The sequence below is a fragment of the Rana temporaria genome, chromosome 10 (genome assembly GCF_905171775.1).
Source record: "Rana temporaria chromosome 10, aRanTem1.1, whole genome shotgun sequence".
Taxonomy (NCBI): Eukaryota; Metazoa; Chordata; class Amphibia; order Anura; family Ranidae; genus Rana; species Rana temporaria.
In genome coordinates this window covers 93009846-93032397 of record NC_053498.1, presented here as the reverse complement: position 1 = coordinate 93032397, position 22552 = coordinate 93009846, and the positions used below count along the sequence as shown (strand labels likewise).

The 22552-nt window shown below is 45.7% G+C and overlaps 1 protein-coding gene across 2 annotated transcripts in view; it reads right to left on the bottom strand.

The window, feature by feature from the left end:
- Positions 1-22552, bottom strand: part of LOC120915315 (branched-chain-amino-acid aminotransferase, cytosolic-like) — a 65672-nt gene that overhangs the window by 14794 nt on the left and 28326 nt on the right. For both annotated transcript variants that reach the window (XM_040325698.1, XM_040325697.1), the window contains exons 2-6: positions 12948-13025; positions 9137-9337; positions 8470-8580; positions 6508-6627; positions 2849-3012 (exon numbers count right to left, since the gene is read on the bottom strand). In XM_040325698.1, the coding sequence (XP_040181632.1) occupies positions 2849-3012; positions 6508-6627; positions 8470-8580; positions 9137-9337; positions 12948-13025 (674 nt within the window). The remainder of the gene's footprint in view (positions 1-2848; positions 3013-6507; positions 6628-8469; positions 8581-9136; positions 9338-12947; positions 13026-22552) is intronic.

Sequence of the window (22552 nt, the reverse complement as noted above, 5' to 3'; positions counted from 1 at the left end):
ATGGCTTACGCGGGTGGACTTTACGCTATGCCGCCGCAAGTTTACAGGTAAGTGGTTTGGGAATCCGGCACTTGCCACTTAAACTTGCGGCGGCGTAACGTAAAGTACATACGTTCCGCCGCCTGAAATGTATGAGAATATGGCCCGTAATCTTTAGCAAAGCTGAACAGCCCCACCCAGGGGGCGGTCCCTCTGGTCTTAACCCCTCTCACTGCAGTGAGAAGCTTAGTTCATCAAAAAGCAGTACAAACCTATAAAAGGAGGGGTGGGTGCTGTGTCCGTCCATGGACTTCAGAGAAAAGGATTTTACAGCGAGTTCTCTTTTGTCCATGGACATCCTTATATTCTTGACTGTAGGGACGTCCCCAAGCAGTGTAAAAAAAAACGAGGGGTGGGAACAGCAATCAAAAGTTAAACTTCACCCCAACACACCAGTGCTCCTCAACGGAGGAGTTGCAACCATTAAACAGCCGCCTGCAAAACTTTGCGGCCGAAGCAAGCATCTGAAGATGTACTTACATCAAACGTGTAAAACTTAGTAAAAGTGTGAACGCCTTGCACACCTGTGAGACAGACGCTTGATGTCGGAAAGCCCAGGAAGCACCACTTGCCCTGGTCGAGTGCACCGTGACAGGAAAGGGAGGCGCCCCACCCTTTTTAGAGCGTAAGCCTGAATCACAATCTGTCTGATCCACCGAGAAATGGTGGCCGACGAGACCGCCATACCTTTCTTTGGACCAGACACCGATACAAACAGTGAGTCTGACCACCGTAGCAGACAAGATACACCCGCAGAGCACGTACCACGTCTAGGGAGTGTAACGCAGCCTCATTGGGATGCGACGGCCGAGGACACAAGGATGGAAGTCCTTGTTTAGATGAAAAGCCAAAACCACCTTCGGAAAAAACTAAGGCTGCGGGCATAGCACCGCTTCATCCCTATGGAGGACCAAGTAAGGGGACTTGCAAGACAAGGCCGCCAACTCAGAAACCCGTCTGACAGATGTAATGGCCACTAGAAAGGCAACTTTCTGGGAGAGTGTCAGGAGAGGAATCTCTCTGATGTTCTCAAAGGGGGGTTCCTGAAGTGCCGAGAGCACCAGATTCAAATCCCACGGAGGTCGAACCGGAGGAGCCACATGTCGAACCCCCTGAACAAAAGTGCTCACTAGTGAGTGAGTCGCCAAGGGTCGTTGAAAGAAAACAGCCAAGGCTAAAATCTGCCCCTTAATGGTACCTAAGGCAAGTTTCTGGTCCACGCCACGCTGCAAAAACAGCAGGATCCTAGTAATCGAATACGTACGCGGATGCCACCCCATCTCTTCACACATAGAGATGTGAGCCTTCCACGTGCAATGGTAAATCTTCGGAGAAGAAGACTTCCTTGCCCTCAGCATGGTGGAAAGAACTGAATCGGATAGGCCTCGGTCCTTCAGCACCTGGCTTTTAACAGCCATGCTATTAAAGCCAGTGACTGTAAAGCAGGATGAAGAATGGGACCTTGTGACAGAAGGTCTTCTCGCAACGGCAGTCGCCAAGGAGCATCCGCCACTAGCCTTACCAGGTCGGCGTACCAGGGACACTGAGGCCAATCTGGGGCAATTAGGATCATCGAGATCCCTTCGGCCTCTGCTCTGTGAAGCAGACGAGGAAGCAGTTTCAGCGGGGGAAAGGCATAAATCAGCGATACTGTCCCCATGGGGCTACCAACGCATCTGTCGCGTTCGCCCAAGGATCTTTTGACCTGGCCACGAACCTCAACACCTTTCAATTGAGTTGAGAAGCCAGAAGATCTACATCTGGCTTGCCCCATCTCATTCAAAGAAGGTGAAATACATCCAGGTGTAGTGACCATTCTCCTTGGTCCAGTATCTGGCGGCTGAGGTTGTCCACTTGCCTGTTGTCTACCCCTGAAAACGGCGAAGAGAAAAAAAAAGAGGCGGACGAGAAGGCCGAGAAGCAGTGACCCCCTAGCGGAAGCCCCCCCCCCACACAGAGAGTGGACTCAGACACCCCCGCAGCCCCCAGCCAGGACCCCGAAAAGACCCCCGTCAGTAACAGCAGGTCCATGCAGGAGGGAAAAGACGGAGGGAGAGGAAAGGGAGGACAAGGGACCCCCTAATCAACCCCCCCTAGGAAAGCCCAGCTGATCAATCCTGTCAGTCAGGAGGAAAAGTACTTACCTGTCCTGCGAGGACTGCTGGCGCGTTAATGACACACCCACTTTTGAGTAGTACGGAGTAGTTTTCGGCCACAGCTCGCTGTGACTCAGACAGCAGTAGCCCGGTCATATGCGAGCCCCGGAGCATTAGCTCACCGGCCACCCCTGGAGAAAACGGGGTATGTCGTGGCCGACCCAGCGCATGGCAAAGGCCTGCTCAAGCTCGATGGCCGGACTGAGGGGACTACCAGGATCTATATTATCCAGCCTGTCACCCAGCCGGCAGTTGATAGAAAAAAGTGTAAAAAATAAATAAAAAAATTTAATTCTGTAGGACCATGGGCCCAAAGGGAGCCAGGTCCTTCTCCTCTACTAGGCAGAAAAAAACTGAGCTGCTCACTGCAGTGAGAGGGGTTATGACCAGAGGGACCGCCCCCTGGGAGGGGCTGTTCAGCATTGCTAAAGATTACATGTTTTGAACTATTAACATGTCTGCCTATTCCTCTCCTGATAGACGGAACATAACCCTACAGTCAAGAATATAAGGATGCTGTGTCCGTCCATTGACAAAACAGAAAAAAAATGTTCTACTCAAATTATCTCCACATTTCTCAGTACTGTATATTTTGTATACATATAAAAACTTCTAGAGCCATAAATCTTTACATTATAAGATGTAAAACTTACCCCCCTAGTTTATAGTTTCCTACACCCCCCATCCAGGCACGCACGTATTTTGGATCAGCCAACAGTGAGACAGGGTTAAATCCTCCACTGGGAAAGTATGGTCCCACTGGCCCAATAATGACATATAATAATGCATGATTGGCTTTTGTGACACCGAGAGATGGCTGTGAGGGGAGAAAACAAACAATGTAACATATAAGTAGATGTGATAAGGAGTACACAATAGGGAAACATAAAGAGAAATTTAGCCTAGCCCTGCTAATAAAAGAACATTGTTAACATTCTATGAGGAAGTAAGCTGCCATCTACAGTAGATAAAGGAAGCCCCGTAGACGTGGTGCATCTGGATTTTGCAAAAGCATTCGATACAGTTCCCCATAAATGTTTACTCTACAAACTGAGGTCTGTAGGCATGGACCATAGAGTTATTCTTGGATAGAAAACTGGTTACAGGGGCGTTTAGAAAGAGTGGTGATAAATGTGTACTCAGACTGGTCTGGAGTGGTAAGTGGGGTATCCCAAGGCTCTGTCTTGGGACCAATTCTGTTTAATTTATTCATAAATGATATAGAGTATGGGATAAAATAGCGCAATCTCAGTTTTTGTGGACAACACAAAAATAAGTAGGGCAATAACTTCACATCAAGATAATGAAATTTTACAGGAAGACTTGGAATAAAATAATGGGGTGGGCAAATGAGGTTCAATGTTGAAAAATTTAAACTGATGCACTTGGGGGCTAAAAAATATAAAATGCAAACTACTCACTGGGGGAGAACCTTTGGGGGAATCAAGGATGGAGAAAGATCTGGAGATCCCAATAGAAGACAGATTGCATTCTATTGCTCAATGTCAAGCTGCCGCAAGCAAAGTCAGCAGACTATTAGCTTGCATAAAAAAGGGAATTTACTGCCACTTTATAAAAGAAGTCCAGAGAAGGGCAACTAAATTAATATGGGGACTGGAGGATCTCAATTATGAGGAACGACTAAACTTATTCTCCCTGGAGAAGAGACGCTTGAGAGGATATATGATGGCAATATACAAATACCTCAATGGTGATCCTAGCATAGGAGGAAAACTTTTCAGTCTCATGGAGTGCAAGAGGACATGGGCTACACAATGAGATTGGAGGAGAAGCAGTTTAACCTCAAAGTGTTACTAAACCCAAGCCCTTGCATTTACTATATCTGGTCTCCCACAGTACACAGAACATGCAATTGTTTTAGTAAATATAAACTGCTAAATACCTTTTTTTATCAGCAATATATAGCAGTCTTGTGACTTCTATTAGTTCCTGATTATGCTTGTAGGAGGAGTTTTCATACGTCACTGAGCTGTCCTATCAGGATGCAAGACCCCTGACTCTCTGTCTGGACCAGGGGTGTCAAACTCCATTTCCCTGCGAGCCACACCAGCATTATGGTTGCCCTCAAAGGGCCGTTTTTTTCAGCAAGAGCCCCCCACCATCAGAAGTCGAGCATTCCCCCCACTATCCCTTACATCACTGCACCCCCTTGACTTGTGCTGCTGCCAGGAGGGCTGGACAGAGAATTTGAGGAGTCCTGTCCTCTCTGCTGCTGACTGCTAAGACCAGGTAGGGGAGGAGACAAGGGGGGTGTGAGGGTCACATGAAATGGCCTGGAGGGCCGGATTCAGCCCGAGGGCCTTGTGTTTGACACCTGTGGTCTGCACAGTACTGATTGGCTCTGTGCTGATCATATGCACTCTCCCAAGAGAAAAAAAATCTCTAGCAATACACACCAAACTGAGCATGTTCAGCCTGACTCCAAAGGCTCCGTCTTATCCGAACATGTTCTGGAGTCAGTGGGAAAAGAAGAAGGATTTGTGCATACAGGGCCAAACAGCCTTTTTACACAATGCAGAGGATTAACCCCTTAGGTTCCACTGCGAATATAACAAGTCTGCTTTACAGCTTATACAGACTGATTTTACTGTTGTGGGTTTAGTAACACTTTAAGCTTTGTAGGGGTTTTTCACTGTCAGGACCAGGGCCGGACTTACCATTGGCCTTGACTGGGCTCAAGCCCAGGGGCCCCACCCAATAGGGGGCCCCCTTTAAAAAAAAAAAAAAAAAAAAAAATTTTTTTTTTTTTTTTTTTTTAGGGGTCCGGAGGTCCCCAGGGGCCCGGAGGCCCCCAGGGCCCCGGACGGCAACCCCCCTTTTTTTTATTTATTTTTTGTAAAAAAAAAAAAATTTTTATATATTTTTTATTTTTATATATATATTATATATATATATATATATATATATATATATATATATATATATATATATATATATATATATATATATATATATATATATATATATATATATATATATATATATATATATATATATATATATATATATATATATATATATATATATTTTATTATTATTATTAAAGGGCCCAGGGGTCTCCAGGGCCCCCGGATGGCAACCCACCTTTTTTATTTTTTTATAAAAAAAATTACATTTTTTTTATATATATATATATATATATATTTTTTTTTATTAAAGGGCTCAGAGGTCCCCAGGGCCCCATGTGGCAACCCCCCCTTTTTTATTTTTTTTATAAATGTTTATTTTTTTATTTTTGTTTATTTTTTTATTTTTTATTAAAAGGCCCAGAGGTTCCCAGGGGCCCAGAGGTCCCCAGGGCCCCCGGGTTTGGCAACCTCCCTTTTTTTATGTAATTTTTATAAATGTTTTTTTTTTATTATTAAAGGGCCCAGAGGTTTATTTTTTCTTTTTATTAAAAGGCCCAGAGGTCCCCAGGGCCCCGGATGGCTACATATATTTATATATATATATTTGTTTTCTTCTTTATTTCTTCTTTTTTTTGTAAAGGCCCCCCCGCTTCTCAATTTGCGGCAGCACCCACGCTTCTCAATTTCAGGCGGCAGCACCCCCACCCCCCCTAGGTTCTCTGCTTCAGGGGGCCCATGCCTTAAGCTGTGCAAGGGGCCCCAAAATTCCTGATGGCGGCCCTGCGCATACCTCCCAACACGCACGGATTCTGTGGGACTTTCCCGCACAGACAGCTTCTTCCCGCAGTCCCGCAAAAGGGTTCATTTTCCCGCACTGCAAGAGGAGGCAGCACGGAAGCAGGAGGAACCGGAGTGGTGTGTGGAAGACTGTGGCTGCTGAAGGGAAGAAAGCCGACAGCCGGGCTAATGACAGTCTGTGGCCCCGGCTGTTGGCACATGTGAGAGGCACTCCCCCCCCTCAACAACTGCAAAATCCCCCCCGCTCAACAACTTTAATGCGCTCCCCCCCCGCTCAACAACTTCAATTCGCCCCCCCCGCTCACATTCGCCCCCCCCCCCCGCTCAACAACTTCGATCCCCCCCAATTCTCGGCTCCAGGGGGCCCCTTCAACACTCTAGCCCAGGGGCCCCCACCACCCTAAGTCCTGCCCTGGTCAGGACTGTAAGGATGTGGAACTCTCTTCCACAATTAGTGGCGTCAGCGGGAAGTATTGATATTTTTAAAATACTATTGGACATGCATTCTAGTGAACACAACATACAGGGATATGGGAACGATTATCGACATTGGCACACAAACACCTACACAGATTGACCTGGATGGACTATTTTCTTTATTTAACCTTGCATACTATGAAAAGAAATATAAGATCTGAACTTACCTCTGTGCCAATAAATGTTGGTCGAATATAGAGACTGGCAGTATTAGACTTAGGGACCCAATCTCTGTCAATGTCAATGAATCTTCTCATACACTCGAGGAGCTCTGCCTTGTCAAAAGACTGAAATGAAATAACTTTTAGAAGACATCCACTTTAAAAAGAGAAATATGGATAGAGAGCGAACAAGGGACATCATTTTGCCTTTGTACAGAGCATTAGACCCTTTCTTAAAAATGCTGAACAGTTTAGGACACTGGTTCACAAAAAAAGTCCTGGAACTAAAGAGAAGGGCTACTAAATTAACCAGTTAAGGACCGCCGCACGACTAAATAGGTCGGCAGAATGCCACGGCTTGGCATATGGACGTACAGGTACGTCCCCTTTAAGAAGGCCAGCCGTGGGTTGTGTGCTTGTCGCACGATCGGGTCACAGAGCTGAAGAACGGGGAGAGGCAAGTGTAAAAAAACCTCTCCCTGTGCTTCCTAGCGAGCCTGTCACTGATCGTCTGTTCCCCGTCATAGGGAACGACGATCAGTGACGTCACACGCCCAGCCACGCCCCCTACAGTAAGAAACACACATTATGGAACACTTAACCCCTTTAGCGCCCTCTACAGGTAAACCCCTTCACTGCCAGTGTCATTTTCACAGTAGTCAGTGCATTTTTATAGCACTGTTTGCTGTAAAAATGACAATGGTCCCAAAACGGTGTCAAAAGTGTCCGATGTGTCCGCCATCATGTCGCAGTCACGATAAAAATCGCTGATCACCGCCATTACTAGTAATAAATAAATTACTAATAAAAATGCCATAAAACTATCCCCTATTTTGTAGACGCTATAACTTTTGCGCAAACTAATCAATAAACGCTTATTGATTATTTTTTTTTTACCAAAATTATGCAGAAGAATACGTATCGGCCTAAACTAAGGAAAACAATTTTTTTATATAATTTTTTGGGGGATATTTATTATAGCAAAAAGCAAATATTGATTTTTTTTCAAAATGTTCGCTCTATTTTTTTATTAGCGCAAAAAATAAAAACCGCAGAGGTGATCAAATACCACCAAAAGAAGGTTCTATTTGTGGGAAAAAAAGGACGTCAATTTTGTTTGGGAGTCACGTCGCACGACCGCGCAATTGTCAGTTTAAGCGACGCAGTGCCGAATCGCAAAAAGGGGTCTGGTCCTTTAGCTGCATAATGGTCTGGGGCTTAAGTGGTTAATAAAGAGCATAGGAGGATCTTCACTATAAGGAAAAATTAACTGACTTAAAGATAATCATTCAAAATAAGAGGTGATTATTGGGGGGCATTAACACCTTTTGTAAAGGGACCCTGTTGACAGACCATTCATTCCAGCAGAAATCTTCCCATAAGAGTATACAACATCTGCATTTTTTCTATTTTATAAAAATGATGCTGGGTGCTGACACCTTGGATGTGACATTTAAATTACATTCTATAGTAAAAAAATAAAAATAAAAAAATAAAATGAATGCACTTTTTTAAAACAAAAAAATCTGCATTTCTGATCTTTTTTCAAAGGCGCATGCAGAGCATGGCACGCGTGTTGCTCAGACTGCGGGTACAATGCCAGACTCCTACAGACTGTCAGGATAGCTCTGCCTATACCTCCGGGCAGTTACTTGAGAGCAAGAAGATCAATGAACTAGGAGAGCTGCAATGGCTGGCAGTACTTGTAGATTATTCATTCACAGGAAACTAAATAAATGACAAGCAGTGTGGGTGGAGCCCTGTGCAGCCATTCTCTTTTCAAATTGAGACAGTGGTGGGGGGACAGGATCCCCCACCCACTGTCAAAGGGAGGGGGGAGAAGGGGTGCATGCTGAACATGTTACACCTTAAATACAGGTGTAACATGTTCAGAAAGGTGAACTTACCCTTTAAAATAAACGTTAGCATTTGTTTAATAATAGTTGTCCAATATAAAAAAATACATACAGGCAGACAAGCTCTCAGTGCTGTTTTGTGCATTCTTTCCATGTTCATCATTGGTCGGAAAAGGCGGACTTGATTGTCTTCCCCTTTGTAGGCCTTCATACCCTCGAAGAGCTGCAACACAAGGTATAAAGTAATAAGTATAAGTTTATTGCAGGAATGCTTTTTGTGCCGTGTATGCGCAACATTGCACTCTGCTAGTTTCACCACATTTCATTACCTACTATATACAAAAATATATATACAGTGTGTACATATGATCACCGCGCTGCTCAAATTAGTAATAAATAGCAGCCAACACCACAAAATAGATCAATTTTGCAAAACAGTTAAACAAAGGAATTAAGTGTAGCGCTAAATAAGTGAAAAAAGACTATTAGCCGGATTCACGTAGATCACGTCCCCATCCTTCCATGCGGATCGGATCGGGTAAGATGCTGTCCGTTATCATCAGATCGCTCCATAGGACACAGCGGTGCCCGACAAGCCCCTCCCCGCTCAGTGAGCAGAGAGGAGCTTGTCATCCGTCGGCTCAGGGGAGATCTGCGGACTGATCTCCCGCTGAGCCGGCGGGAGCAGGCGGACTCCGTAGCGACGGAGTCCGCCTGTGTGAATGAGGCCTAACACTTCAAAATCAAAATGACTTTCTCCCTCGGTTACACGGACTTACCTCTATAGAGTAGTGCAGAGCAGAACAGGCAGGGTGCAGGGAAAGGTTCTGAAATGGTTTGACGTGTGGCTTGCCCCAACCCTTTTCATTGGTCCATTCGATTGTAAGCATATGATCAGTAAAAGTCTTCCCGAATACCAAGGTGGAAACATGAGGCTTCTCTTTGGGGTGTTTGTTCAACTCTATTTGTAGGTCTGAAGCCTGTGGGTGGAAAAAACAACAAGGGTGTAGATTCTGTAGTGTCTACCAATCTGGGGGCATACTATGGTAATGTACAGTCACATGGGCAGGATAGTGTACATCAGAGAAAAAAAATTGCCACACATGTGCCAGGCTGATTGGAAAAAGAAGAATTCAGCTCTGGATCCAGGTAGCCAATAGGCCAGTGATGGCGAACCTTGGCACCCCAGATCTTTTCGAACTACATTTCCCATGATGCTCATGCATTCTGCACTGTAGTGGAGCATCATGGGAAATGTAGTTCTAAAACATCTGGGGTGCCAAGGTTCGCCATCACTGCAATAGGCCCAAAACTACAACTGTCTTCAGTTATGAGCCATATTGGACAATGAATAACATGATTCGTGGACTATACAGCAGAGGAAATAATTATTTGATCCCCTGCAGATTTTGTAAGTTTTCTCACTTACAAAGAAATGAAGGGCCTATCATTTTTATCATATGTGCATTTTAAATAATAATAGACAGAATATCAACCAAAAATCCAGAAAAAAAAAACATGATACAAATGTTATAAATTGAGTTGCAGTTCAGTGAGTGAAATAAGTATTTGATCCCCAAGAAAAACAGGACTTAGTACTTGGTAGAGAAACCCTTGTTGGCAAGCACAGAGCTTGTTTTTACAGTTGTTTGCAAGTTTTGCACACATCTGTAAAATGAAGGTCCTAAACTGACTAGGCCACTCTATGACCTTAATGTGCTTCTTCTTGAGCCACTCCTTTGTTGCCTTGGTGGTATGTTTTGGGTCTTTGTCATGCTAAAAGACCCATTCATGACCTATCTTTAGTGTTCTAGCTGAGGGACGAAGGTTCTGATCCAAGATTTTACAATACATGGACCCATTCATTTGTCCCCCAATGCAGCAAAGTCGGTCTGCACCTTTAGCAGAGAAACATTACCAAAGCACAATGGGCTAGATTCAGCAACGATTTACGCCGGCGTATCCGCGTAAATTCAAAGCTGCGCCGGCGTATCTTCTTTCTGCATTCAGAAAGCAAGATACGCCAACATTAGCCTAAGATACGACTGGCATAAGTCTCTTACGCCGTCGTATCTTAGGGTGCATTCTCACGCTGGCTGCTAGGTGGCGCTCCCATCGTTTTCGGCGGAGAGTATGCAAATTACCTAGATACACCGATTCACAAACGTACGTGCGCCCGGCGTTCGTTTTTAACGTCGTTTGCGTAAGGCTTTTTCAGCGTAACGTTGTGCCTGCTTCTATGAGGCGCACTCAATGTTAAGTATGGATGTCGTTCCCGCTTCGATTTTTGATTTTTTTACGTTGTTTGCGTAAGTCATTCGCGAATAGGGCTGGACGTAATTTACGTTCAAGTCGAAACCACTGACGTCCTTGCGACGTCATTTGGAGCAATGCACACTGGGATATGTACACTGACGCCGTCGCAACTTACAGAGCAAGTGCTTTGTGAATACTGCACTTGCTCCTGTAAGTTGCGGCGGCGTAGCGTAAATTCGATACGCTGCGCCGCCGTTCGATTGCGCGCCCCTACCTGAATCTAGCCCAATGTTTCCAACTCTGTGCTTGACTATAGAGATGGTGTTCTCATGCCGCATACACACACGACCATTTTTAATGGTATAGAAAAACTAAGTTTTTTTCAACCCGATTATTGTTAAACCGGCCTTGTCTACACACGATTGTGAAAAAAAAATGCGCGAACAAAGCGCGGTGACGTACAACACGTACGACGGCACTATAAAAGGGGAAGTTCCGTTCGGATGGCGCCACCCTTTGGGCTGCTTTTGCTGATTTCGTGTTGGTAAAAGTTTGGTAAGAGACGATTCGCGCTTTTCAGTCTTCGTGCTTTTCAATCTGTTACAGTGTGACGAATGTGCTATCTCCATTACGAACGCTAGTTTTACCAGAACGAGCGCTCCAGTCTCATAACTTGCTTCTGAGCATGCGCAGTTTTTTCACGTTGTTAAAGCCCACACACGACCAATTTTTACGACGTTAAAAAAGATGTGAAAAATTAGAGCATGTTCTAAATTTTTAATGCCCATTTTTTACGTTGTGAAAAATGCTCTGGAGCCCACACACAATCGTTTTTAATGACATAAAAAAATATATGTAATTTTTTACAACCCGAAAAACGGTCGTGTGTACGCGGCATTAGGGTCATAGTCAGCATTTTTCTTCCTCCAAATACATGCTTTTCTACTCTACGAAAGAAAGTAAACACTAAACACAGGCACATAAGCTCATACATCCGCGCAGAGGGCCGCGTTTATGTCCCTGTGGAGTGACAGGTGTTCTGTGTAATAATATACAATCCAGCAATTTTCTTCCACCCAAGTGAAACAGTGTTGAGGAGTGATCTTCAAGCATAGAAATCAAAAAAATCCTGATTACACCTATTGTGTCTTGGTTCTTGTATTCCACCACCCAGGGAATATGCAGCACCCCTTTGCACTCACCAACCTTTAAGCTGCACAATGGACGCAGCAAGCAGTGCATGTACGCAGATAGTAGCTTAGCTCCGCTGGTGTTATGACATTTTCAGGCCACGACACCTCACCAGCAATCACCAAAACGCAATGAATGTAAAAAGATGGCCACTGGTTCTGAAACCAGAAGTGGTGGCGTGATGTCAGAACGTAGCTCCACCCTGGCGCGTTTTGTGCGAAGGCACGTCCTCAGAGGATTGAGCAATCTGTATGTGAGTGTCTTTGCACATGGCTTGGCACACACATATAGTTTAGTTCTGCTTTAATTAACCTTTTAGAAAATTTGTGTACATTTCAGAGTAAAACCCACTGACTGAACATTCAGGGCCATATTCCCGTAGATTTCGGGCGGGCGTCGCGTAAGCCATTTACACTCCGCCGCCCCAACCTACAGGAGCAAGTGCTGTATTCCCCAAACACTTGCTCCGTAGTTTGGGGCGGCGTAGTGTAATTGGCCCGGCGTATCCCCGCGAAACTCCAAGGGGGCGGCTTGTATTTAAATTAAGCGCGCCCCCGATTCGAACGAAAATAGCCCAGTGCGCATGCTCCAGTTCTCGACGGAAAACGTCAATGACGCCGACGTGTGCGTCATTGACGTAAAGTCGTATTCAAGAATGACTTAGGGAAACAACGTACCCGACGGGAAAAGACGACGCGGACCCGACGCCATACTTAACATGGCGTACGTGGGACTGGCGTAAGGTTACCCCTCATATAGCAGGGGTAACCTTACGCCAACGATGTTAGCGATGGTTACGCGGCGCAAATTTGTTCGGAAATCGGCGTATCAGGCTCATTCGCATAAACAAATGAGACCTGAACGTAAACGCCACCTAGCGGCCGGCTGGGTAATTACATTTAAGATCCGACAGTGTAAGTGACTTACACATGTTGGACCCTAAGCGTATCTATGCGAAAATTATTCTAAGAATCACTCGCATAGATACGCGGGCCAAAAAAGAGAGATACGATGGAGTATCCTGAGATACTCCATCGTAACTATACTCAGAATATGGCCCTCAGTCTTTATCTTGTTTATCGTGCCAGCGTTTCCTGGAATGCATGGTCAGGACAATATCCTCTGTAGATTGAAGTTGCTCACCTTAAATGTTGTGCTTGCTGCTCTCCTTGTGATAAGAGACCAACCGTGCTGTGCAGATACCAACTGTCTGCCGAAAGCCTAGGAAAGAAAAATTTTAAAGATGGTTAAATTATTTCTCAAAATGTAATGTTAGGGTCACTGTGGCAATTTATTTAGAATAGATTTTTGTACTTTGAGCAAGCTTCTCTCGCTTGATGAATGCTAGAAGAGAAGTTCATCAGACAGGATTCCCCCAGCAAGCTCAAAACTGCTGCACTAAAGTCGTGATTATCAAATCTAAAAGATACCTAAGGCAGTGTTTCTCAACTCCAGTCCTGGAGACGCCCCAACAGGTCATGTTTTCAGGATTTCCCTCAGATGAAACGGCTGTGGTAATTACTAAGGCAGTGAAACAGATCAAATCACCTGTGCAAGATAATGGAAAGCCTGAAAACATGACCTGTTAGGGCGCCTTGAGGACTGTAGTTGAGAAACCCTGACCTAAGGAACTCAAAGCTGGCACTGTGCATGTGTCCTGCACACAACTCTGATCCTCCCGATTGCCCCAGGACTGGGAACTGCAGATCAACAAGCTCAATATACAAGTCAGAGTTCTGCGACAACACCGTGAATCTCCTATAGTACATATGCATGGCCTTCAAGTGATACTAGACTTTTTTTTTTTTAACCAACTCCAGTCCGGATCTTTTCTGTCACTATTTGTTCACATGTAAAAATCGGATTTTTTTGCTAGAATATTACTTAAAACGCCCAAAATTATAAAAAAAAATAAAGCAGAGGCAGTGGAGAATAAATTGGTGGGTTTTGCAATTTGTTACGTCATACGGTTTTTGTAAAAAAAATAAATAAATTGAATTTCAATGCAAAAAAAACCCACAATACATAACTGTTCTTTTTTGTAAAATATAAAAGATGTTACGCCGACAAAATAGATACCAAACATGTCGAGCTTTAAAACTGCGTACACCCGTGCAGCGCCGACTAATGACGTACATTTTGCTATCCATAGGCGAAGATTTACAAGCATTAACAGGTTACCACTTTAGATTTAAAGGGGTTGTAAACCCTCCTATTTTTTCACCTTAATGCATCCCATGCATTAAAGCGGAGGTCCACCTAAAAATATATATATATATATATATATATATATATATATATATATATATATATATATATATATATATATATATATATATATATATAAAGCCAGCAGCTACAAAATACTTTTAATAAATGGACACTTACCTGTCCAGGGTGCCCGCGATGTCGGCAGCCGAAGCAATTGCTCGTCTCTCGGCTGCCCCTGCCGCCATCCTCGTGAGGGAATCAGGAAGTGAAGCATTGCGGCTTCACTGCCCGGTTCCTTACTGCGCATGCGCGAGTCGTGTGGTATCTGCACCCCCCTCCCCCCTGAAAGGTGGCAAAATGTGACACCGGAGGGGGGGGGGGGGAGGGTTCCGAAAAGCGGAGGTTCACTTTTTTGTGTGGACCTCCGCTTTAAGGTAAAAAAACTTCCGTCAGTTACCGGCCCCCCAGCCCCCTCCGTTTTACTTACCTCAGCCCTGAAATGTCCCACTCCAAGGACGCACAGTCTCTCTGCCCGTGGTTCTCGGCTCTCGATTGACTAGATTAATAGCAGCGCAGCCATTGGCTCCCGTTCCTGTCAATCAAATCCAATGACGCGGGCGCCGGGGGCGAGTCCTGCATTCAGCAGCTACGGATGCCAGATGCTGGACACGGGATCGCGCCCGCAAGGTAACTCCCTGGGAGAGCGCTTTCCAGAGGGGGTTATCTGATGCGGGGAGGAGCCGCGAGCACCGCCGAGGGACCCCAGAAAACATTGTTCGGGGCCGTTCTGTGCAAAACTAGCTGCACAGTGGAGGCAAGTATGACATGTTTGTTATTTTATTTTTTAAATGTGAACCTTTAGTATCACTTCTAGGCCTGGTGCTAGAATTACTGCTCATAATCTGAAGTTTGCAATGACACCACACGTGTGTTGGAGTCGCTGTTTGCATGTGTGTGGGACCAATGCATACATTTGTCTTTGCGCACGAGCACGGGGGGCACTAATGTTTGTTTATAATTACCAATTTATTTTATTTTTACACTGTTGCTTTAATAATTTTTTATTTTTTTTATCAATTGTATTGCTGTCACTAGGAATGTAAAAATCCTTGTGACAGCAACAGCCATGTGACAGGTACTTTTTATGGAGAGATCTGGGGTCTACAAGACTCCAAATTTCTCCTCTGCCCGTCTCCTTTTTTTTTATTGCTTTAAAAGCTGGCTTTGCAGTATCCGGCATCATCCCCGTATAACCCTCGAAAGTCCAGTGACGTACGGGTACATAGGCCTCGTACACACGGTCGGACTTTTGACCGTGCAAAAGTCTGCCGTGAGTCCGTCGGAAAGAAAGAGATCAGGTTCTCTATCCAAGGTCCCTCGGACTTCCGAAAAAAAAAGTCAGATGGAGGCTACACACGGCCGGACTTTCCTTTCTCGGAAAGTCCAGCCGTGTGTAAGAGGCATAATACTTACCGTATTTAAATCAGGGCAAAATCGTGGGTGCGCGGTATACGCCGATACCCGCTTTCCCGCCCCGAGTTTGGATACTGCGCCGGCATATACCGAGCGCAGTACACTCGTGTATCTTCGGGCAGTCTCGGCGCCTCTCGCGCTGATGTCCTGGACGTCAGCGCGAGAGTAGCCGAGCCTGCCCGACGATACACGAGTGTACTGCGCTCGGTATATGTCGGCGCAGTATTCAAACTCGGCGCGGGAAACGAGCGGGGAGGACGCGAGGACGCCGCAGAAGGACGCCGGACCCGACGAAGAGGACACCCGAAGCCGCAGACGGACGCCGGACCCGATGAGGCCGCCGCGCAAGACACCAAAACTGTAAGTACAAAAAAACTTTTTTCCACAGGAAATCTGGGCAACTTTAGGGGTGCGCGCTATACCCCGATAAATACGGTACCTGCTCTGTGTAATGGTTTTGCACATGATTTTGTAGATATTCAAGAATTTGTTGCACATAAACATTACAACTTTCTCTGTTTTATTAACATGGCCAATTGAGAAGTATTTTATTCTTAAAATGTATTGAATCCAATCAAATATTTTTCTTTTACATTCTACTTTAGGAATTAGAGAAACAAGATTCGGGACTTTGTATGAAGTTCTACTTTAGATTTAAAAACCGTACAAGGACAGCACAACTTAGCAGCACGGAGCCTCACAACACTTTTACCGCTGATGCCAATTTAACTTCTAGAAGGATTTGCCCTGGTTTTCCACAAAGGGATTAACAGCAAGGCATTAATTATCATTCTGGCAGCACTCGGAGGTAATGCCCCCCTGGCAGACAGGGGACAAAAGGCGAATGCCTGATTTGCATTTGTGCACAGCTCAGCAAGATTAGTGGCGTGAGAAGCAAGTCCTGACACCCAGTCTCCTCCCCAAGGTGGGTGACAAGGGGACTGTCCCCTGGGCTGGGCCAATCAGCTAGCTGCCTGTCAATACAGTCGATTCTGGATACTGGACTCTGAACTCTTGGAGTTGACAGATAAACATTGTGTCTAAATAAAGTGCTACGTCTGCCTAACAGATCCAACCACTCCACATGGAATTCTAATAATGAGAAAGAGGAAAAAAGGAAAAAGGACTCCGTGATCATTGAAGAGGACATCTGACTCCTATCTATGGATGCATACAGTGAGTACTATTTACATAACTATGGACAGGACCTGGAGTATGCTTTATGCCATATGTTACATTGGGCGCTCCAAGAGATGAAAGGGCATCTTGTGAACAGTAGTTCTCCGGGGGATGCAGGTCGTAGTAAACTTGGCTTTCAATAATTTAAGTGATTTGTATACTGATCTGTACTGATAGAACAGCTACACTGGCTTACATTACAGGATTTAACTACGGGACAGTTCCAAGTTTTGTTTTTAAGCATCCAATAGTATATCGCTTGACTAATAAATAATATGCACAAGAAAAATATTGACACGCTATGCTCTTTGCCGACTGGGTCCAGCATGCTGGAAAATGTATGAGGCTCATATGTAAAGTTACTGCAAAAAGGTGATGACAACGAGAAAAGGGAATGATCATTCATAGGAGATGGAGGAGCTCTACTAACAGACAATGGCCCGGATTCAGGTAGGGGCGCGCATAGTAACGGCGGCGCAGCGTATCGTATTTACGCTACGCCGACGCAACTTACAGGAGCAAGTGCAGTATTCACAAAGCACTTGCTCTGTAAGTTGCGGCGGCATAGCGTAAATGGGGCCGGCGTAAGTGCGCGTAATCCAAATGTGGAAGGGGGGCGTGTTTTATGTAAATCTATGATGACCTGACGTGATTGACGTTTTGTACGGACGGCGCATGCGCCGTCCGTGTACATATCCCAGTGTGCATTGCTCCCAAGTATGGCGTAACAACGTATTGGTTTCGACGTGAACGTAAATTACGTCCAGCCCTATTCACGAACGACTTACGCAAATGACGTAAAAAATAAAAAAATAGAAGCGGGAACGACGTCCATACTTAATATTGCGTGCGCCTCATAGAAGCAGGAACAACGTTACGCCAAAAAAGCCTTACGCAAACGACGTAAAAAACTACCGCCGGGCGCACGTACGTTTGTGAATCGGCGTAACTAGGTAATTTGCATACTCTACGCCGAAAACAAAGGAAGCGCCCCTAGCGGCCAACGGAAGAATGCACACAATTATACGCCGCCGCATTCAAGTTACGTCGGCGGAGGAAGCCTATTTTTTAGACGTATCTGCCTTGGAGAATCGGCGTAAATATACGCCAGCACAGATTTGAAATTACGGCGGCGTATCTGAAGATACGCCGCCGTAAATGCTACGTGAATCTACCCCAAGGTTGTTGGATGCATAGAATGCATTAAAGGGGTGTTCCAGGCTTTTTTTTATGTTTATTAAAAGTCAGCAGCTACAAAAAGTGTAGCTGCTGGCTTTTAATAAACATACACTTACCTGTTCCCCCGGTCCAGCGACGTGCCGCTGGGAGCTTCGTTCCGGTCCCCCCTTCACCGCAGGCGCCTCCACTGCAACTATGGGCACCCCGCTGTGACAGCTTTCAGCTTCACGGCCGGGCACCCACTGCGCATGCGCAAACGGCGCATCGCTCCCTGATTGGACAGGTGATCGCCTGGGACTTGTCACGTGTCCCAGGTGATCGCCTACAGGGAGGGGCCACTAAAAGGCCATATGACGTATCGCCTTAGTGGTCCCTGGGCAGAAGGAAGAAGTGGGACAGGAAGTCCCACTCCTCCTGAAGCCCCCCCCCAAGAAAATGACATGCCAAATTTGGCATGTAAGGGGGCAAGGAGTTGATTAAGCGGAAATGTTCCACTTTTGGTAAAAAACCTTGAGACTTTACAAGGCCTCTTTCACACGGGCGCCTCCGTTTTGTGGATTCTGCTTGCTCAGCTGATCCCCCCAGAGCAGGTGGATGACAATTCCTGTCCACTACACTGTGCAGAGAGGACATGGACATAGTCCTGCTCTCCTCCATGGGGAAATGGTGAAAAACGCACCGCATGTCAGTTTTTATCCAATCCGCCAGACAGATAAAAAAACGCTTTGCCCGACTTGTTCATTCCCCGACTTAGTTGGGGTAGGCGGTAAACTTTGGTGGGGGTGGGTCAGCCATGCCCCGTGACCTTTGACCTCTGGGACCCCACCTTTTGACCTCTGGGAGAGGTCCCTGTTCCAATTCCTGAGTCCTAGCCTTATTCTTCAAGGGAAAACCCTAACCCTTAACTCTAACCCTAACCCTTAACCCCCTAATAGGACATGCACGCTCCATAGGGGAGACTGCAAGGTCCAATCAGGTCCCCCTGAAAGACGGACAGGCGGACCTAATCGGACAGTCCGTGTGAAAAGGACCCCAAAACAGATCATTGATTAGATACATATTACATAATTCAGCCTGCATTAAAAGCCCCCCATCCTGACACCTGACAAATGCTTGCTCCAGGTTTAGTTACTCACTTAATAATGATCAGGACAACCCTGGAACATGCACACTAGAATAAAAGCAATGGCTGCTCAAATATCTGTGTCTTGACAGATTCCAATTAGGCTGCATTGACAATTGTGCTACTCAGGAGTGCAACTTGGATGCGCCGCTGGCTGTAATAATTGACAACTGTTGCGCTTATGACATTCAGATGAGACTTTTGAGGGATAACATTGCAGTCTATGGCACTCATGTCACATGAAAGTCAGACCAAAGCAGTGCAGGAACCTTTTTTAAGTCGCTGGGACCTTAAAGTGGTTGTAAAGGCAGAAGGATTTTCATCTTAATACATTCTATACATCAAGATAAAAAAAGCCATTTGCGTGCAGCAGCCCCCGTCAACCCCTCTAATAGCTAAGCTCCATCTCGATCCAGCGATGTGCACAAGAGACTCGGCTGTCTGGGATTCTCCCTTCTCATTGGCTAAGCAGCGGGGCATCATTGGCTCCCAGGGCTATCAAAGCCAGTGAGCCGTTGAGAAAAGAAGAGAGGGTGGGGCCAAGACGCGGCTCTGTCTGAATGGACACACAGAGCAGCAACTTGGCCCAGGTGCCCCCCATAGCCAGCTGCTAGCTATGGGGGCACTCGGCAGGAAGGAGGGGCCAGGAGCATTGTCTGTGTGTGTGTATGTATGTATGATGTAGTGTGAGGTTGTGTGTGCGGCTGTTTCGTTGCCTTGGTTACATTTATTGGGGGTGCGTTTTTCTTTTTCTCTGGTTGCTACAGCTGACCCCCTATATGCGGTACAGAGGACTTGGACTATTTTTTAGGCAAAGAACACGTAATTCCGAATTGGTCTAGCATATGTTATCCTGATTTGTATTTTTTGATGGGCTCCGTGTAGCCAAAAATACTGTTGCAATTTGACAATAAAGTGCAGCGCCAAAAATAAGAAGCACTTTCCATATACTGGCAAAGGCTATGAGAAAAAATACAGTTTATCAAATCGCACAACCAACATGTGAGACTACGAAACTGACGGTGTTTGTGGGTCCATCACAGTGGGTAAGGGTATTTAATCTGTTCTTATCTTGAGGATTAATATTATCTCTGAATGGGATCCCTGGCACAGTGATATTCAGAAGAAGCTGGCACCATCTCCCATACAGGCCCTGACAGTCTCATTGTATTTGGATGGACACTATGTATGCACATTGTTTGTGTTTTCACCGTCACTGACACCACTTGGCACTGTGGACTTTACCATTTTCATCAGTTTTGTAGTCTCACATGTTGGTTGTGCGATTTCATAAACTGTATGTTTTCTCATAGCCTTTGCCAGTATATGGAAAGTGCTTCTTATTTTTGGCGCTGCACTTTATTGTCACATTTTACACAATTTGTTTTCCTTTTGTTGTGCTGCCAGCCTTCACAGTTACTACAAGTTGGAAGAGCGCAGTATATTTATACATTTTTGAATACTGTTGCAATTGCCATGTTAGATGTCATTTTTTTATTTTTTATGTGTAGTTCAAAAATGAAAACTAAAAAAAATAAAAATAACACCTTTAAAAAAAAAAAGGGGGGGGAGGAAGGAGGGGCCAGGAGAGCTGGTGGGCAACCTGAGAAGAGGAGGATCGGGCTACCCAAAACCACTTCACAAAGCAGGTAAGTATAACATGTTTGTTATTTTGAAACAAAAAAACTTCAAGACTTGAGTATCAAATCACTTAAAGCGGATGTGCCATGGGGAAAAAATATTAAAAGCCAGCAGCTACAAATACTGCAGCTGCTGACTTTTAATATTAGGACACTTACCTGTCCTGGAGTCCAGCGCCGATCGCAGCAGAGCACGAGCGATCGCTCGTCTCTCTGCTGCTCCCCCCTCCATCCACGCTGAGGGAACCAGGAAGTGAAGCGCTGCGGCTTCACTGCCCGGTTCCCTACGGCGCATGCGCGAGTCGCGCTGCGCCCGCCGATTGGCTTACACGCTGTGTGCTGGGAGCCGAGTGTTCCCAGCACACAACGGGCGACAGACGGGAAGTCAGAAAAACCTGTCTTTTGCCCGTATCGTGTGGCCGGAAGTGGGTGCAAATACCTGTCTTTAGACAGGTATCTGCACCCCCCTCCCCCCTGAAAGGTGTCAAATGTGACACCGGAGGGGGGGAGGGTTCCGATCAGCGGGACTCCACTTTAGGGTGGAGAACCGCTTTAAAGTCACACAAGTGTCCAAAGTCGCATGACAAGTCGCACAAGTGTGAATGGAGCCAATACAGGTGAGCAGATGGGATCACCTGAACAGGATCCAACTCGCATAAAGGGGATTAACAGTCAACAGGTCCATTGGGTGAATCAATCTGTTTTTTAACCTCTTGCCGACCGAACCACGCACATATACGTCAGCAGAATGGCACTGCTGCACAAAGCAACGTGTGTATATACGTTGCCTCTGAATTTCGCGCCGTGTGCCCCTGCCGCGAACTCCGTGACCGTGCCCCTTGGACTCGATGTCCATCGGTGTCCCGCGATCGTGTCACGGAGCTGCAGAATGGGGGGATGCCTGTGTAAACAAGGCATCTCCCTGTTCTGCCTAGTGACAGGACACTGATCGTCTGCTCCCGGTCATTGGGAGCAGTGATCAATGTCGTGCCACTGGTAGCCCAGCCCCCACACAGTTAGAATAACTCCCTAGGACACACTTAACCCCTTCCTTGTCCCAACTGGTTAACCCCTTCCCTGCCAGTGTAATTTACACAGTAATCGGTGTCGGTGTCTTTTTATAGCACTGATCGCTGTATAAAGGACAGTGGTCCCTAAATAGCGTCAAAAGTGTCCAATGTGTCCGCCATAATGTTGAAGTCACGATAAAAAAAAAAAAAAAAAAAAAAAAAAAAAAATCGCTGATCACCGCCATTACTACCGTGTTTCCCCGAAAATAAGACGTACTCCGAAAATAAGACGTAGCGGGATTTCGACGCAAGATCGAAATATAAGACATCCCCCCGAAAATAAGACGTAGCAAAGGCGTGTCGAATCCCCGAAAATAAGACGTAGCGATGGCGTGTCGTATGCGTAGCGGCGCGGGTGGGAAAACAAGACGTGATAGGCGTAATGTACTGGTGCGGAGCTCAGAAGCTGTAAAGAAGTCGTGCAGCCCTTCTTATCTGCTCCACGGTATCTCTAAGTGACCGGAAAGGTGTCGGCAGCCCCATAAATACGGTAAGGTCTCTGGAGGAAAAATAAATATAAGACAGTGTCTTATTTTCGGGGAAACACGATAGTAAAAAAAAAAAAAATTATTAATAAAAATGCCATAAAACTATCCCCCATTTGGGACCACGCAATTGTCAGTTAAAGCGACGCAGTGCCAAATCGCAAAAAGTGTCCCGGTCATTGGGCAGCCAAATGGTCCGGGACTGAAGCGGTTATAGAAACCGGGTAATGGAGTCTTCTAGACCCCAACTAGATTATGTTGACAACCTGTACTGTAGACCCCCTAAATTTTGTGCAGATCCCCTGACCCCTGACTGTAGAGAAGATTATTCTGATTCTTTAGGAAATGATATCACGATGACAAGTCACAACCATGACGCAGAGTGCCG